Source organism: Sinohyriopsis cumingii, chromosome 10 (genome assembly GCF_028554795.1).
Source record: "Sinohyriopsis cumingii isolate HCF-2022 chromosome 10, ASM2855479v2, whole genome shotgun sequence".
Lineage (NCBI taxonomy): Eukaryota > Metazoa > Mollusca > Bivalvia > Unionida > Unionidae > Sinohyriopsis > Sinohyriopsis cumingii.
Window position 1 is genome coordinate 103864673 of NC_142970.1, and position 18998 is coordinate 103883670.

General features: G+C 36.6%; 1 protein-coding gene across 3 annotated transcripts in view; it reads right to left on the reverse strand.

Annotated features, from left to right (window-relative positions):
- Positions 1–136: 136 nt before the first annotated feature.
- LOC149790754 (putative methyltransferase DDB_G0268948) overlaps positions 137–18998 on the reverse strand; it is a 39710-nt gene continuing 20848 nt past the window's right edge. For 2 of the 3 annotated variants that reach the window (XM_089972819.1, XM_089972820.1), the window contains exons 3-6: positions 17021–17491; positions 13449–13531; positions 12612–12734; positions 137–4312 (exon numbers count right to left, since the gene is read on the reverse strand). In XM_089972819.1, the coding sequence (XP_089828945.1) occupies positions 4222–4312; positions 12612–12734; positions 13449–13531; positions 17021–17476 (753 nt within the window). In that variant the 5' untranslated portion in view covers positions 17477–17491 and the 3' untranslated portion in view covers positions 137–4221. Of the gene's footprint in view, positions 4313–12611; positions 12735–13448; positions 13532–17020; positions 17492–18027; positions 18243–18998 lie in introns of those variants that run through there. The other variant, XM_089972818.1, reaches the window with a different exon arrangement.

Consider the following 18998-nt stretch of genomic DNA (forward strand, 5'->3'; position numbering starts at 1 on the left):
GATTATGTGACTTTATGTAGATCTCATGATTGGTGTAGATGAATGAAAATACATAAACAAAGGTGGCAAATGGCATCCTGCAATTTACAATTCAGTACATGGAAAAAAGAAGTTAAGAAAATACAAAATGTATAACTTATTGTCTTTCTATTTTTATTCCTTCATTATAAGACAATTAAATATATGAAAAATAACTGTAAAAAATATGCAAAACAACCATGAGAATAGTTTCGTATTTAAACTTTAATTAAGAATAAAATAATTGCATTTATTTGGTTTAAAGAGCAAGATACCTTCGGTAAATTTATAATAAACATAAATTATAGTCGTCATAATTAAGATAATAATGCTCCGTCTGTTTATGCCCAAAGTTATTTACTGGAGGGGAGTACCAGCAACACAACAAACGTTTTCTTCATTTATATGATTTATAAAAATACTTGACTAAGACATCTTTGAAAAACTCATAGGCCTTCAACCTGGAACCAAGAAAATTTACAGTTGTCTAAAATGTAGATATGATATTATCTTAATAATATCAAATACAGGATTAAAGTGAAGACCCCTCCTGCTAATAAGTGATCCCTCAAGTCAGGTGGTATCTCGGGAGACAAAACGTGATCTATAATATGGCTAAGCAATTCATTTAAAAAATGTGTTTTTCATGACAGATGATCTTGCAAAACACTAGACCTAAATAATTCAAGTCAGGTACGCTTGTATTCTGTATAGTTAGCTGAAGAGCACTCTTGTTTAGAAAGAGAATATTTAATGAATATTCCGGTAAATATGCTTCAAAACGGTACTCAGCGTTGTGGTGCGGGCACGCTAGCGATTTGATTAATTATATATTGTATTGTTGCAATATTACCAGTTTCAAAATAGCCAAGGGTAAACCCTACTGATACACCGCTGTCACTCATTCTACCATTTTCAGTGACCCCGTTCAAGGTTTTTGCGACAGCTTGACAATAATATTTTGAATGTCTACGTTTGACGTTTTCTATTTGCCGGATTGATGTTCAAAAATTACAAGGTCACCTGGATCGGCACCAACAACAACCATGGCTGGTAAACTCAGACAGATCCACTTTGGTGACCAAATGGCTCCGATCCACATCAGCACCGTGTCGTAGAGAAGAGTAACGCATATGGGTCCATCCAACTAGGTTTGTACATTGCATAGTCGAATGAAACAACGGCTGACGAATCTGCCGTCAACGTCCACAGTGCCTGGATAGATAATTAGCAACTTCAGCTTGCGGCACAAGACCATGTGATTCAAAATACAAACTATGTTGAGGTGTCACCACGTAAGCAACCCAGTCTGAGTCAGGATCTGTTGATGAATCCAAACTGATAATGCCAGTTTCACGTGTTCGCGGCACCATCGATGCAAATTCATTTCGCATAAAAACAGAACGAAAAAGTTTGACTGATTTTGGTATCATGAGTAAATCAATATTGGTCAATGGGCGCTTGAGAAGCTTCGCTTTCAGCATCAACGGTGCGATCTTCTGCGACCGGGTAATCAAATACCTCTATCCGAGGGTATTCGACGACTTGTGCATAGCAAACGAAGGCTTCTTCCTTTCTAATGCGTACACTTACTGCTTTTTTTCAAAGCCATTTCTGATGCAGTTTAACAGTTCCTATCAAAACAATATTACCGAATCATATTATTTCAATGTTTGATGACATCTTTCTAAAGCTCCTTGGTTTTAAGTGATACGACGAAGACTTGAATTGCTGGTTGCCCAATTCATGCATCAGTTGATGGGAAATTCCAGACATAAAATTTGACCCTGGATCAGACTGAACCGATTTGGGGAGGTCAAACTGAGTATATAAAAACAACTTTATCAAAGCTTTTACTATCGTTTTTGTTTTAATATTCCTCAAAGGAATTGTCACTAGGAATCTTGTAGACGCACACATTATGGTCATCAAGTATTCATTCTCTGACTTAGTCTTAGGTAAGGGATGGACACCAATTTAATATGAAAATATTTGATAACTCGAATATATATTTCTTTCTCTTCGCATAAAATGGTCAATGTATATATACTATGCAGGCTATGTAACACACTGTAAAGAAAATTAATACACAACACAGCTGATATAAGTACATTCAATTTAGGACGATTGCTACCATAGACTTGCCTCTCTGATTATGTCGTGTGTGTGTGCAGGATATTTTGTCGCCGTTTCTACAATCCTTGCTGACTAGACTAGCTCTGAGCAGAACGAAAAGCCGGTATTTGCCCCACTTGTCAACTTTTTGCGCATTTCCATCCGGACAAGTCTCTACCCACCATGACCAAATCACTCGCGTCACCTATCTGCTTGGTTGCGTGCAAGATCAAAGTTCAAAGTGGCCTACAGACAACGCTCACATAGGGGCTAAATGGTCAAATGGTCATGATAGGTAGTGGCGCGGACGGGTGGACAGGCTGCAGAGTGCGCCAAGAAGTCAAAATCTGTAGTTTTCATATATATATATATATATATATATATATATATATATATATATATATATATACATTCACTGCGCTTCCACGATAATATAGACAAAATTACAGTGAAATGAATGAGAACATCAAGTTTATATTTTCTACACTAGTAACTACCAAAATTACACCACATTGGTATCCGGCAAATAAATATGAAAGTTCCAAGACACTCCAGTGATGTACAGAACGCTGCTGCCTTTAAAGATTTGCGGATTTAAGTCAAAACTATTTTGGAAAATAATAACAAATGTATAATCAAAACAAAATTACAAATGCTACGTACACAGTTTGTTCAATAAAAATGAGGAAAATGAAATAACTTTACTCATATCCCAGAACCCATAACAATAAATCAGTTAGAATTATCATAAATCGGTTAGAATTATCATAAATCAGTTAGAATTATCATAAATCGGTTAGAATTGTCTGTGTATGACAATAAGTATTTTTATTGATAAGGTGAATACATACCTTATGTACAAGTAATGTATGTATTCAATTAGCATGCACCTTGTGTGCTGTCTTTGTAGAGAGCAGATATTTAGGTCCAATTAAAAGTTTGGTTCTTTGGTACTGTGTGAGAGTTTCTACTTTCATTATGTAACGATTAATATGGTTTTCTTAAAACACTGTTTCCATTGTTGTTGTGGAGGGGGGAGGGTCCAAGTGACAGAGACAATGCAAACCAAAACTCGTATAGCATTGAGGCACAACCGACAACTCAAACAGCCATCATATACCTACATGAAGATGAGAGACACCACCAAGCAAACACAGTTAACCAAATTGTGCGTGAAACGTCGAGCCATCAACACAAGCAGCGATTTTCATGGAACTACCACACAAATGCAAAACGATCAACATGGTGGGATGAATCGTGTGTGTGTGTGTAATTGTAATTATATCGCTACGATATCTGCAGTGTGGCAGATTATAGTGATTCCTAGCACTGAGGCATCCTGCAGAAGACATGTAGCATGATGTCCCACTCAGTCACATTATCCTGACATCAGGCAGACCAGTCTAACACTAACCTTTCAGTGGAGAGCGCCAAGCGAGGCAGCTGCTAGTACCATTTATATAAGGCATTGGTTTGATTCTGCAGGGGTTCGAACCCACGACCTCTCGCATCCAAGGTGCACGCTCTGACCACTTAAGCCTCCGGATCCGTCGGAATGAATCATCGAGCAATGACCGAAAACGGCCATCGTTATAGCGACATGAAACATCGGCCAAGAATAACAAAACAAAAGTAAAACAAACAAAAAAGAGCCATCCATACGGTGGCATTATAAATATCAATTGTGCAAGCAAAAATCTGGTTCTTTGTTTCATATTCTAAGGAATGATCTGAATACTCATTTATTATTAAATATATAATTTGCTCCCAAAATTTATGTGACAATAAAGACTTACTTAACCGATTGACATGAGAGCTAATCACGTAACATTAAATGATAATTTATGATCGTTAAACAATTAATGGCGATATACACAAAGACAGGTAGAGAAGCACACGTTTACATTTACACACTTAAGACACTTTAACCCACTGCAAAATGTAAAATCGAAGTATTTCAATCGAACTAACACAAGAAGTCTCATCTTGATCTCCGTTTCCCGATCTGCTCTTGTGCTGTGTTCAACTGCGTACGGGAGCAACGTGTCTTCCGTCTATTGCAAGCATGATGAACCGCAGGAAAATGTCTTACTTTCGAGCCAGTATTAAGAAATAATCATAAAAGAGTTTCATATTCCTCATTTCGCCCGATCTGTCATCAAAATAGAATTCTTTTAACCTACAAAAATGGAAAATCTGAATGTAAAAAATTATTACAAATTAACAAATAACATAGCACTATTTTCATTAGAACATTTTAACACTAAGCTTGCAAGTACTTGTTTACTTAACAGGTGCTCGACAGAAAAGTTCATCAATTAGAAAGATAGAAAATCCATTAATAACTGTAACAGTAGTAGGTTAGTGGGCACTTATGACAAAGTACAAAACTGCTCAACATATAAATGAGACCAGTACTTGTTATCGGATTTGACATGGTCTTATAGTAAACTAGATGCAGCCAATTTTCCTTAGCATTAAAGCCATCCAAATAGTAGTATCATACTGGCTAGTTCTTTATATGCCATATATCTTTACTACGTAAGACCATAGCTATATAAAACTTCACTATTAAAGTGTACCAGTAACAGAACTTGGTTAGCTTACACAGCCGGCAAGATGTAATGGCTTTTCGCACAAAATTCCTCTCAAATACGTATAATTTTTTTTTTTTTAAAAACAACATTTTTTGATCAACAGGTGTACAAACTGACATGCAAAGCCATGTAACTTCAGCAGGTGAAATTTTGGAATATATCCAACTGAAAGTTCTTAAATGGCCTTTAATTTTAAAATTTAAAAAGCTTTATTCATGTTGTTGTTATCACCGCATGAGAGGCAATCCAGGAATAATTTTTAAGCCTCTCTGAAGTTATTCAGGAGTCCCAGATCTTTAAGAAATCGCGAAAACATAATAGATCACATTATTTGAGTATCAACTTTGAACCCAAAACAATGAACGGATCTAGTTAAATCTTTCATAACTAACGTGGCCCCGTCTTGCCGAGTCGTCAAATGCCCTTGCCTAACGTGGCACCGTGTTGCCGAGTGATCAAAGGCACTGGCCTAACGTGGCCCAGTGCCGACGAGTGGTCAAGGCGCTCGTTTTTACAGATAACTCTTATAAAAACACCCTGTCCCCGTGAGATTCAATCTCGACTCGACCAGAGTGGGTGTGTGACAAAGCTTACCAGTAGCTTCTCGGGGGTAGGGGGTTCTTCCTGGAGTTCATCTGCCACCAATTATAATATCCGCGATGAATAATCTATCATATGCTGAAAATTGCAGTTAAACCCCATTGTACCACTACTGTCATGTTTACCGTCAGTTTACCCCATGGTACCACTACCGTCAGTTTACCCCATGGTACCACTACCGTCATGTTTACCGTCAGTTTACCCCATGGTACCACTACCTTCATGAATAAAGTATGCTAGATGTAAACGTATCAAAGTGTACAAACGCAGTGTGGGTTTAAACTAGACACACAACTTAGTCGTTAGGTGTGTAAATTAATATGTTGACGTCGTTCTACTATATAAGATGCGATATTAGGTTATTTTTAATGAAAGTCATAAATGATCTTTGTATGTTTAACAATCAGAAGTATTTTATCATGTCTTAGTAAATCTTCAGTAATTGTGTAACCTTGATGGCTTGACAGAATATACAAATTTGTTCGCGTTTAATGTCTTACACTATATGTAGATAAAGACTGAATTATTGTGTCGTCACAAATCAGGTCAGGTCATAACGACAATTCATTATCAAGCTGTACTCCTGTCATCAGTTTTAAATTAGCGTCTCACACCTGGGCCAGGTGCTCCTGTCATCATTTTTGAATTAGTGTCTCACACTTGGGCCAGATTCGCCCATCCCATGTTGTGTGTGGTATTTTAAGTTTTATAATATTTATTTACATGCTTTACAAGTAATCTCTAGCTATTATTATTTTGTGAAATGATAAAATGAAAGATTTTAAACACAATACATTATTTTTTTCTACAATATACATTAGTCATCGACCTAATCAACTCACCACTTAATAAATATACACCAATTTTTAAAGTAGAATGGTTTTAAAGACATACCTTTTTATACTTTTGTCGATCATACCTGTGCGTGTTTATGTGAATAACTATTTTAATGTAAGTAGTTTTGAGTCGCATTTTTTCCTGATACTCAGGGTAAAATAGAGGATTTTTTCTACGTAAATACCGGATATATTTCATCGTGTGGTTAAAAAAAATCGTGATATTTTAACGAGTGGAGTATTTATGCAGGAAAAGAAAATGTTCATTTTATTCTATACTCAACATAATCAGTGTCGAAGCCTGGATGATTAAACTCACTCTTCAGCACACGGTCCAGTTCCTGCTATCTTAAATTCACTTTGCTTTCATAGGCTGATCATATAAATATCAGTGACTAGAGAGAACGATAAGATAACCTAAACTGACGCAGTAAATTACATTTTCGACATTTTGAAACTACTTGATAATGTCTGACCACATTGTAAGTCCGATTCTGCAATACATCTCAGCGGGCTTACAGATGTTGTCGCGGAAGTAAAGGGAAATAACTTCACAGAGATGCAAACTGCGTCGAGTCAAATGTCTACAACAAAACTTAATTTCCATACCTGCAGTTTCTGTTTATTTGTTCTGACTCAAAAATACTGTTTTGTTGTTGCAGGTTTAACGTATGTAGACACAACCAATCAAGCGTCTCATTGTCTGAGGTAAAATCTTGTATTTTCACATTTGAAAATATTCATTGGTTACTGCATTTGTATGAGAAAATATGAACGCGTTTTTCTGAGTAATACTACACGACCATGTGAGAGAAGTATTATTCCGAAGAAAAATAATCGAGTTCATATTTTCCCATACAAATGCAGTACCTTTTTTTATATACTTATTTTGTTTTCCAACCTAACGCTTAATAATAAAGAAATACACTACCAGGAACAAAGTAATTGAATTTAAGCTGTGTATAAAATAAATACCCAACAGTAGATTTATCAATACTCAGAAACAATATCAATGCACATAACACCGCCCAGCGACCTTTGAATTTCGTCGCGCGCTCAATATTAGTTGAAAAATTCTCGTTTTTGGTCCACTTGATTTGAAATTTAGAGCTATATTTTAAATGAATGCGCATTGAGAAAAAATCCATTTGTTTCTGGAATGGATGGATTTCGTTTTTCTCCCGATCCAACTCAATTCCGATTTTCTGCTTATGACGTACTGTATTTATGGGATCAATTCAGTGGAGTAAGAAGACTATGATTTCAGTGGGAAATTACAGTACCATTTCGGTGCGTATCAGGTTATGTCATTCGGATTTGCAGAACAAAGAAAGCACATATTGAGGAATTTCAAGATACATAACTATATCTTTGTTGTTGTTGCTGTTGTTGTTGTTGCTGTTGTTGTTTTTGTAGGGTTTAACACTATGTTTCAGCAAACGATAGGCTATATATGGCGGCCAGTATTAATGGTGGAGGAAGAACCCGGCAAAACCCCGGGAAGAACCACCGACCCACGAGAAGCTACTGGCAAGCTTTCTCACATACCCACATTGGCCGAATCCTAGACTCGAACACATGCAGACATAGGTGAGATGGTAGTGATCCGTAACAGAGAGCGCTTTAGACCACTCGGCCACTCGGGGACCCTAAATATATATTTATTACCATTCTTATTATCAGCTAAATAAGACAAATGTTGATGCCCTGTACAGGGCCGTAGAGAGCAATTACGGGCCCTGGGGTAAAAAACACCCAGGCCTCTCCTAGGACTTGTTCAAACAAAAATTTTCTTTAACCGATTCGGCCCCGATCCCGTCTGTAGGCGTGATGAGGCTGTACCCTACTTCCAAGCTCTGCAGCATCAAGGTCATTTAAGATACACCAACGTGGGTGGTATTAAAAAAAAGCAGACAGATATAGCTCTAAAGTGATATCAACTAATCTGGAAGTTCTAGTTGCACTACAAAATACAGAGAGAAAAACCTCATTTTTTGGACCCGGTTTTTTTTTCACCCAAAATTCGCTCGAGATCGGAATGCGATTTTGTGTCTGGATTTTAGATCTTTTGGCCTCAGATCTAAGGCATACCGGTCTTAACTGCACACAGACAGGTGAACCTTTGCAAAAACGAGGATAAGGTGGGCATTTGGAATAAATTGCGGTCTCCATGCGAAAATGATGGGTCCATTAAGAAAAAAAGAAAAGAAAAACAAAAAGAACTCCAACTTTTACCCTTCTGCTCATGCGCAAGCAAAATAACCAATGTAAAATTATGTTTCCAATACAACTAGGCATTAGTCTCATGGAAAATCTGTTGAAAGCCGATGTATTACGATGTATTCAGAAATAGCCCCCCCCCCCCCCGCCCCAAATGTCTTTCCTACTCACATTTCAGGCAAAAACGACAAAAACCTCTGGGGCCGAATGCTGTTCGGCCCGGGCCCCGGGGATATGTCCCCGGTCTCCCTCCCCCTTCTTGTCGGCCCTGGCACTGTCACTTGCATACTCTCTGATGGAGGGACCCCAACTTTGACATGCTAACCTAATATTGTATCAAAAATAGTTAAGCGGGGAAATTGCAAAGCAGCTGTTGAATGACAGTCCATTTAGCCAGCGTGGTAACAGGATAGGTATAGTCCATTTAGTCAGTGAAAATAATATATTTTAGTTGTCATGGCTTATAGGCTCTGATGCTCTATATTTCCTACCAAAACTTTCAGTTGTATTTTTGTCTCGAATTTAGTGCTTTGACTGACCTGTAAAATGGGACGTCTGTGATACAAATGCGATAGCCCTTGGCCGAAATATGCTTTTATATGTTTTTTTTTTTAAAACCTAGTGAGCACTGATCATAGCTGGAACCATTTTATAAGTGAACAGTTACAAATATATCTTCTAAATACTTGTCTAAATGTTCACAATGGCATTTTCAATTACTGGGTCTCTCACGTTTTTTGCTTACATTGCGAATATCAGGTTCATTCGTTTGCTTGTTTCATAGTTTCGTTTGTGACTCACTGAACTCATCCACATCGTTAACTTTATCATTTTTACTCTCAAATGAACGAAACAGCTTGTTTAGTTCATTCACAAGCAAATCTAATCAATCAAAAGCGTCTACAATATGACTGTACATCGTTTGTTTACATAGTAGTTCCTAATACACGATATATTGTTAGACACAAGGGTCGTGCAGTGTTGAAGCCGTGTAGTACCTAAAAATATTGCACGATTCTGACAAAGTAAAGTTAGCGGTTAAAAAAAAATGAACATATAACATAGAGGATTTTTTTTTTCACGTGAAAATATAAGAATGTTATAAATCTGTAAATTATTTTGTCATTACGTTTCTACATTTCACACTTAAGCATATAATAAAAGCGTTCTATTTCTATTTATTGACTGTGGCAAACACATTTTCAAATCCATGCAATGCACTAACGACGGCCTTTATTTCTTCACATCATCTGTCTGAATGTGACTATTCACGTGTAAAGGATATGTTGCGGATAAGGGGCGTGGTGACAGGATATGGTAAGAATAAGGGGCGAGGTGCCCGGATAGGGTGGGATTAAGGGATGAGCTGACAGGATATGATAAGATTAAGGGCTGGGCTGACAGGATAGAGTGGGATTAAGGGGCAAGGTGACAGGATGTGGTGGGATTAAAGGACGAGGTGACATGATATAAGACTAAGGGGTATTTAAAAGGAATCTGCATTGTTTTATTATCTATTATTTTCTTTTACAGAAAATACCGAATGCTAGAGATAACTCGTGTAGTGTAAGAATGTAAATACATATATCACTTAAAATACCGAGTTCATTAATAGATTAATACGCCCCAGGTGTTTTCCATAGAGTCAAAACTGATGGCAAGAGCACAACTTGATAATGAACTGTCGTTATGACCTGACCTGAATTACAACTACACTATTCTTTACTTTTTACATGCGTATAGTGGAAAACAATTAACGTAAATACATTTGAATATTGGATCAAGCTTGAAATAGTACGGTATTAGTGAAGATTTACTAAATCATTATAGAAATACTTTTGATTGTTAAACATAAAAGATAAAATTTATGCATAAAAGATTAAATAAAAACATAAAAGAGACAATTTATTGCATCGTTTATAGTTGAATGACGTCAAAATATTCATGACGTCAACATGTTAATGTCATGACGTCAAAATATTACTGACGTCAACATATAGATTTACACAACTCTTCACCAGATAGTACATGTTTTAAATTTACACCAACATATTAATGGAAGATATGCGTAAAATCTAATTTCATCAGAACCGCTTAAATAAGCTGTAAGTAAAAGGATAAGTACACAGTGAAATCTCTTACAACTAGCATGACATATAGTATTCATGAACTAATGAACGTGATCCGTTCATTATTTCTAGTTAAAAAGGTGATCTATAATTACTAAGACATCGTGACATTTTAAAGTCTTTGACTCCTGAATAACTTGAAAGACTATGAAGCTAAAATAGTATTACCTCTTAATTGAAAATTTATAACATTTATTTTATAAAATGTTTTTCTTTAATTTAAGAGGCCATTTAAGAACTTCCAATTAAATATGACCTAATATTACATCTGCTAATGATTTCTTTATATCAGTTTGCACACCCGTTGATCAAATAACGTTTTGACGCAAATTACACATATAATCCGCTCCGGTGACCTTAGTGGTTAGAACATCAACTCATATGCGGAAGGTCGTGGGTTCAAACCCTGGCCGAGTCATACCAATGGCTTATATAAAATGTTACTAGCAGCTGCCTCGCTTGGCACTCAGTATTAAGAGGTTAGTGTTATGACTGGTTGTCAGGATAATGTGACTATGTTTGACATGATGTCCCAGTGCTCGACATCACTATAAACTGCTACGCTGCATACATCGTAGCATTCTGACTCAGATTGTTAAAGCTACGTTAAAATACACACACACACACACACACACACACACACACACACACACACTTATGGGAACGGAAACTTCGTGTGAAAAGCCATCCCATCTAGCCTGTTTAATAAGCTAGGCAAATCAGATTGCTGGTAGTCATTAACAACGGATTATTTTATCAATATGGCCTTGCGTAGGTTGTTGTTGTTGTTGTGGGGTTTAACGCCATTTTGCAGCACATGATAGGCTATACATGGCGGCCAGTATTAATGGTGGAGGAAGAACCAGAGAAAACCCTGGAAAGAACCACCGACCCACGAGAAGCTACTGGCAAGCTTTCTCACATACCCACATTGGTTGAATCTTAGACTCGAACCGCCGCAGACAGAGGTGAGATGGCAGTGATCCGTAACGAAGAGCGCTTTAGACCACTCGGCCACTCGGGGCCCCCCTTGCGTAGGTATATGACCTCTAAACACCAAGCCAGTAAGATACTACCAAGAGGATGACTGAATGCTAAGTAAAAGCGGTCTCATCTGGTTTACTAAAAACAAAAACAAAAAAGGTCTCAAATCGGATAAAATAAAATGGATCCACATACCGCCAAGATTTGTTATGCAGCTAAAGATTACGACCACAATATTGACGGCTTTAAAGTAAAAGATGTATATCACATAGATAGTACGTAGTGACCATTGCCTTAAATCTATATAGACTTCGATTAAAAATCACTGAAACCACACATCTTCCGTACGTAGGCGACCTTACATCACCTCATGTCATCATACCATATGGCTCGGTATGTTACTCCAGTTTTCTCAGTGAGTATGGGTGTGTAACATGATGACGTCACACCAATACCTAAAAATTTCCTTGATCCAGATCATCCTCAGGGGATCGGTAGTTTATATCTACTTAGCTGCCTCTCCCATAAAATGGAACCGTTATGGATCCCATAAGACTGGCTAGATTTTGTTTTAAAATTTTTACTCTTTTGTTCACTGAGTTTAGTTCTTGGCCAATGAGAACCAATCAAATGCGTTTTTACTACATTAAAGGACAAGATTGGATTATGGCTGATTTTGGCTACGAAATTATATCTCTTAAAAACCAATCAAAGAATATTGCAGCTACAGGAGAAACCGATTACCGTACGACGTTTCTTTTAAAATCAAAGCCTGGTCTATTAATGACGGGACGTTAGGGGTGGATACTGTTGTTTAAGCATGGGGATATGCTTCTTTAATATGCAATGCAGTATATACTCTCTTATAAGTCCAACTACAATAAAAAAAGACCCAGATCTTCCGTCGGATAATGCACCAATAGATCTGGGTCTATAGGTGTATTGGAATAATGAGCAGAACAAACGATACTGACCCTGATCTGCCTGCGCATCATGCGACAGCAGATTAGGGACTAAATCGTTTGCAGTTAGATTCGGCTTACAGGCTAGTATAAACGTTAGTTGTTCTTCACACCTATCAAATTTATCTATTTTCCACTCATTGTACTTACTTTCTCTGTAAGTTAGTTCCAGCATCAGGGTTCTGGTCTATAAAGGTCCGCCAGGCTGAAAGACTTGGCAAAAATCCAAGAAAACTGTCAACACTGGATTCAGTTGTGTGTACATATTCCAGCCTATTAAAAATCGAATTAAATTAACTGAGTTTTGTTCCAAATAATTTTAATATATTTTATTGCATGTAACACTTTTAAATAAAGAGATAACTCAACAAAATTAACAAGGGTTTCGAATGCTAGTAACGACAACCCTTTTAGGAACTGCATCGTAAAAATCGGACACAATGATCTGACATACTTCGTCAGGCTTGTTTCGCAACAATTAGTTTTCCACGGCATAAAAGGCATGTTCAAGTTTATGTACCAGCTTCTACCAGCCAAAGCTGACAACTTCAGATTATTTGCAACGAGCCATAAATCGCATACGAAATTTCTCATATCGTTTGGGAGCTACGTACGATCTCGTGTAGCAAATACATTTCAACTAGCGTACATTGTAATAAATTTTTATCTTTTGAATATAATTTTGGAATATCTTATAAATCGATAAAGTTTTGAACTATTGTCTTTAACACTTAATAACATTGAATAATTTTAAATTTTTTTTTAATTCAGAATGCGTACATGATCATAGCGACACCTGGATTATGTTAGCTGTAGGTATATAGGTATTTTTATTTTTCACTACAAATCGATTTCCTTTCTTTGCATTTTATTTGTTAAATAGCGTTATGCATGGCGGATAGAACTCCTTCAAATAAGTTTTTCTTTCCTGGATCATATCATGGAGAGAGAGAGAGAGAGAGAGAGAGATTTCTGATAATGGAATACCGTTTTAGATCGTTGAAAGGAAATTCGACATTTCTAAAATGCTCCCAGACTTGTTTAGTCCGAGCGTCCATGTAAGTAATAAACTGAAATGAAAAAGAAAACCTGACAAAAACCATGATACATTTATTTAACTATTGATACATATATTTAACTAATGATACATATATTTAACTATTTATACATATATTTAACTATTGATACATATATTGAACTACTGGTCCAGACGTGCTTATTGCTCTTCACAACTCTTTAGTCTTTATATTGTTAATATTTTGTTCGTTTGTCGGTTCTTCCATCAATCGGCTAATCCTATTTTCGTTTCCGATGTAAAATTACAAAACCATTAAAAAACATATATGTGACATTTGGCACACATATTAGTGTAGATGTAGATATACCTTTTGCTATTGATAATTCTTTAATTTCGATATTTTAAACTTTTTCTTCCATTTGACATAATTCGTACTTTCGTTGCTGGAGTAAAACTTGGGCACGATATGTCTGTGAAAATGTATACTCATTTTAGGCTTGTGGTCTAGATATGCAAGTTCTCTCAATGAAAATGTATACTAATTTAAGCCTGTGGTCTAGATATGCAAGTTCTCTCAATGAAAATGTATACTAATTTAAGCATGTGGTCTACATATGACTTTTACTATTAAGAATTCCTTACTTTCAATATCTGTAACATTTTTGTTCGTCTATCTATTCATCCAGACAGTTATCGTTACCTTTTATATCTGGAGCAAGGTTCTAAAACCGTTAAATATATCCCTTTCGACACTAATCGTCTCTCTCTCTCACTCTCACACACACACGCTATATATATATCAAGCTGGTGGTTCTGATGGCCAAACAAATGGCGTTAAACCAAGAAAACAAAAAATGTGGTCAAGTTGTTTTGTTTGTTTACATTTTTTAATTTTTCATTGAAAATAATGTAACTATTAATGTCAAACTTTCTATTCTGAAAGATATTGCCCATACGTTCCTTTATTTGTACTGTTCTTGTAAATAACCCACGTGATAATTTCACACTGACGTCATCACTTACATTCAACCAATCAGCACTACTATCTGACTCATTCCAGTAGGTAATTGACTCTGTTTTTATCCTTTCAGACCTTTATCTTTGATAGCGAAGAAAATCATTCTAGCTTGCTAAAAAAATTTCAAGCAAAATATTTATAGATAATAAAATGCTGACATGTATTTCCAAGATTTTCCACTAATTCGTTTTGAGAAATTATATAATGACAAAATTAGACTCTTGTAAGGCATAATGAAGGATATCACCTGCATAAACCAAATGTTTTAACCTACGGGCTTCAAACCTGTTGTAGCCCGTAATACGGTATATATAAGTTATCAATACCAATAATGCATTGATCAATTTTAAACAAACACATGTACATGATGCTAATCAGTTCCTTGTATATTCTGCAAGTATAAACTTCCTATATATGATCGACAAATCCTTCTGTCTCCAAAAATACATGTTGGCGGAGAGGAAAATACAGATGACACCATCTTCTTGCTGCTGCGTATCTAATTTGTACTTTACGAGACCTTTAATAGAATAAGCATACGCGAACTGGGCATGGTAGTATCTCCGTGAAGACTGTACAGCTGTTATACTTTTTAAAATAGAATTTATACTTAATTTTTTTAAATTTACTTTGATTTTCCGACATTTTTTTATGTTCGAAAGTAATTTTCTCGGCGTTAAGCTTTCGGTATGTATGATGTTCATTACATGCTCATGCATAATGCTGCTGCACATTATGGTCGTCCAAGTACCCAGGAGTCCCATGATTCATCGCGCCCGAGGTCTGGCACGCACCATTTAATGGCTGATAACAGTGGAGATGGTGGAATTAATAAATAAATGCGTTGGCAATAAAAAAAAAAAGGTATCATCAAATCAGTTATTTCCAGCTGTGTCCCCAACGGCGTTTTCGTTGTATTAGTCACAACTATGTAAATGAAAGATGTACAGGGTGTTTGATTATACTGTTACTAAGCAGCACCTTCATTGTCAGCCATTATGTGGGGTGGGGTTGGGCAAGGGGTACAATGGCAAATTGTGCATTTGTATGGTTGTACTTAATTGTGTCAAAGATGTTTTATTTATGTGGAATTTGTGTCTATTCTGTTTTATCTTTATGTTACAAACCGACTGGGTCGGGGTTTCTTATCGGGTATTCCCGAGTTCTTCCTCACCAATTATACTATCTACCAAGTACAGCCTATCTTGCGCTGAGAAGTGGCGTTAACCTCAAACAACAAAATTTAATAATACAAGAGCAGGCCCCTTCACAGGTCGAGAGAGGCCCGGGCTACATCGTGAGTTTGAGGCCCCAAGGCCCTGGTTATATTGAAATTTGGAATGCCAAAACAAGCATCTATAATTTAAAATATAAAGATTTAAAAGACAGTAAGTACACAACGAAGTATATTTATCATTTTCATAAATCATTATTTAAAAAAAAAAAACACTTTACGATGCCACTTAGAGGCTGAGGCTCGGGACAAATGGCTTCCTTGAAGGCCCCCTCCCCCCACTGGACCTGTACAATACCTCACAATCTTATGCATGCAGCTCTGTGAATATTCAGAGTCGTGCGACTCGATTAGCGTCTAACGCTCATTTCACTGGTCTAAATATTACTTTTTGCTAAAAGACGTAGTTTTGTCGTTATGGAACTAAATATAGGAACAAACAAAGAAGCTGCTGGCAATCAATACATGATTCTTTTCAAATGGATTATGTTATGATAGTGATACTGAATTTTCAAGCTTAAGGTTTTCAAAATCAATGTACGACAATTTACCTTTATAAAGACACATGTCATGTAAAAAGTAAACGAATACGCTGATACATTATCAATATATAGATAAAAAGAAACATTGCTAATACTATGTGTATATGTTATGTTCCTGAATTCTTTTATGATATTTTCTCTTCACGGCTACCAGTCGACAAAATCATGATCACGCCCACATAATATGCAAGTGCAATGGGCTGAATGAAATACTGTCCTTTCATTGGTCGACCGAAATGACGTACTGCATCTACTGACAACCTAATTTTGAGTCGACCAATAAAGGGGCTGTATTCCATTCAGTCCGTTGTAGTTCTATGTTAAGCAGGCGCGATCGTCACCATATAGACCGGTAGCGTTGGAAAATGGTCTGGCTTTCCTTGAATGTGCGGTAGTAAGTCAAACTTTGTGTAAACAAAAAAAAAAAAAAAAAAATACAAAAAACTTTAAGGCCTCAGTTAAACATCGGTAGCAAATTTTATACCGATACCCAAAGTGCAGCCTGAAATATCAGTGTTGATTCTTAACGGGGGTGGGGGGGAGGGGTGAACAACGATACGAGCCCCTTTGCTTACATCTATTCAAGGACATCATTTTATTTTCTATCAAAATATTAAAATGTTCTTTGCAGAAGCCCACAATAAATTCTGTGTAAACATTTGTTTTGTTTGTTTCAAATCATAGAGAGAAAAAGAAGATTGATGACATATAACAGTTTCAAGACAAAGAGTTTTCGTAAACGATTACCTCATCGAAGAATGTTTTCACAAACGGGCAGTCAGCATTTGGCAACACATACGAGTACACAGCTAAAGCTCCCCCTGGCTTTAAAACTCTCTTCGCTTCCATGAAAAACTTTGGTATATCGAACCAGTGTAAAGAAGCACCAACTGTTACCAGATCCACAGTTTCGTCTTCAAGGAAACTAAGATCTTCCGCTTTCCCCACTCGGAACGAGATATTGCTGTGTTTGGATTTTGCCGCCTTTATCTGATCTTCGCTTATGTCCATTCCAACCACAGATCGGAAATGACAACACAGCTGATTGGAACTTTGGCCACTCCCACAACCGATGTCGACAGCCAACTGGAAAGAACCGCCTTTACAGTATTCAAATATGGAGTCAAAAATCCAATCAGGATGGCTTAATCGAAACTTTGCGTACGCTGCCGTGCATATTCCACCGCTAAATATGTCAGCCATCTGCCACCAAAGATACTGCGGAAGAAATAAAAAAAACTGATGACAACATTTCAACCGCGTAAGGAAACGTTTGCGTGCTAATCGTCTTCGTATTCAGGACATTAGATGTATAGAATTGGCCAATCGCCACAGTATACATAGCCACGTACTAGTCATAAGAATATCATGTAACTGAAAATCAAGTATTTTATGTGGGCACTTACTCTATGCGAATTAGTATTGATTTTTTTTAGTTCATTCTTAAGCTTTCATGAAAAATGGTTGACGAGAGCTAAAGTTATGACGATTTTAATTTTAATATGATATAAAATGGCTGCAGAACAGGTGACGGACATAAGATATGACTGTCCGACAAGCTGCCTGAATACCTGTAAATAAATTGAGGATCAACCCTTGGCAGCAACGTAGCGGTCGTCAGGCCATAGGTATCGACACATGTATGTAATGGCCTGACACATGTATGTATGTATGTATGTATGTGTGTATGTATGTATGTATGTATGTCCAGCTACTTTACAAAACAGTTAAAAATCTAGAACACGCCTTCTCACCTCAAGTCTTGTACGTCTTGATTCAGAAGTCCTCCTTTTTCTAATCAAACAAACGTAGTCAATTCTAATGCATGTCCTACTTTTATATCTTGTGTACGTACGTGACATATTTGTTGCTCTAGGTGTGTTGATAAGATGTTATGGCTAAGAGCACCTTTAAAAACCACTGCAAGTTCTCATCTTTATCACTGTGCAATAAAAACATCATGTACTATTATCACTGTGCAATAAAAACGTCATGTACTATGTCGAACGCTGTCCTGATTTGGTTTGACATCTTGAACTCACGGCAATGAATATCTTAGTAGTAATCAAGCACGTTCCGTGTCATATGGTAAACCAACATTATATTGTTGACAAGTACAATGGGGTTTAATTCCGGATGTATCTCCGTATATTTTTCAAAACCAAGTTACTTCGCAGAGTTGAACTATATTTAACTAGCTTACTCTTTCTTTACTACATTCGTAAGTCATCAATCACACCGCATGCTTTGCATATGAATTCATAATGGTGTTTTCCAAAATGTGTGACTACTGAATTGAAAACATACAGCTATTTTGAATGACGCTGTTATTTTTTATAGGAAGCTATACAAATAAAAGGCAGAAGGAGGTGGGACTAAGCAGACAGTAATCCAGCCGTCCCCACATAAATCTATCTTTTTCAAGGACAAAGTATGTTCTTACTTTATTTTCAAACAAGCAATCCATTCTCTCTTTTCCCGCCGCCATCATCATACTGGTAGTAGCAAAGAATGACAGAGATAGCTGGGCCATTTTTTATTTTCTCTAAATTAAGTTTTTACATTTCGTGCAAGGAATACAAGAAAACAAAATTGAAAAAAAAAATTGGGTATTAAAAGGTCAGCAAGACTTTGTTATCATTTTTAGAAAATCAGAGTTAAAAATCACCTAATCTCTCAGACCTTTTTACAATTTCGTGCAGGTCTATAAAAACATTAATAAACA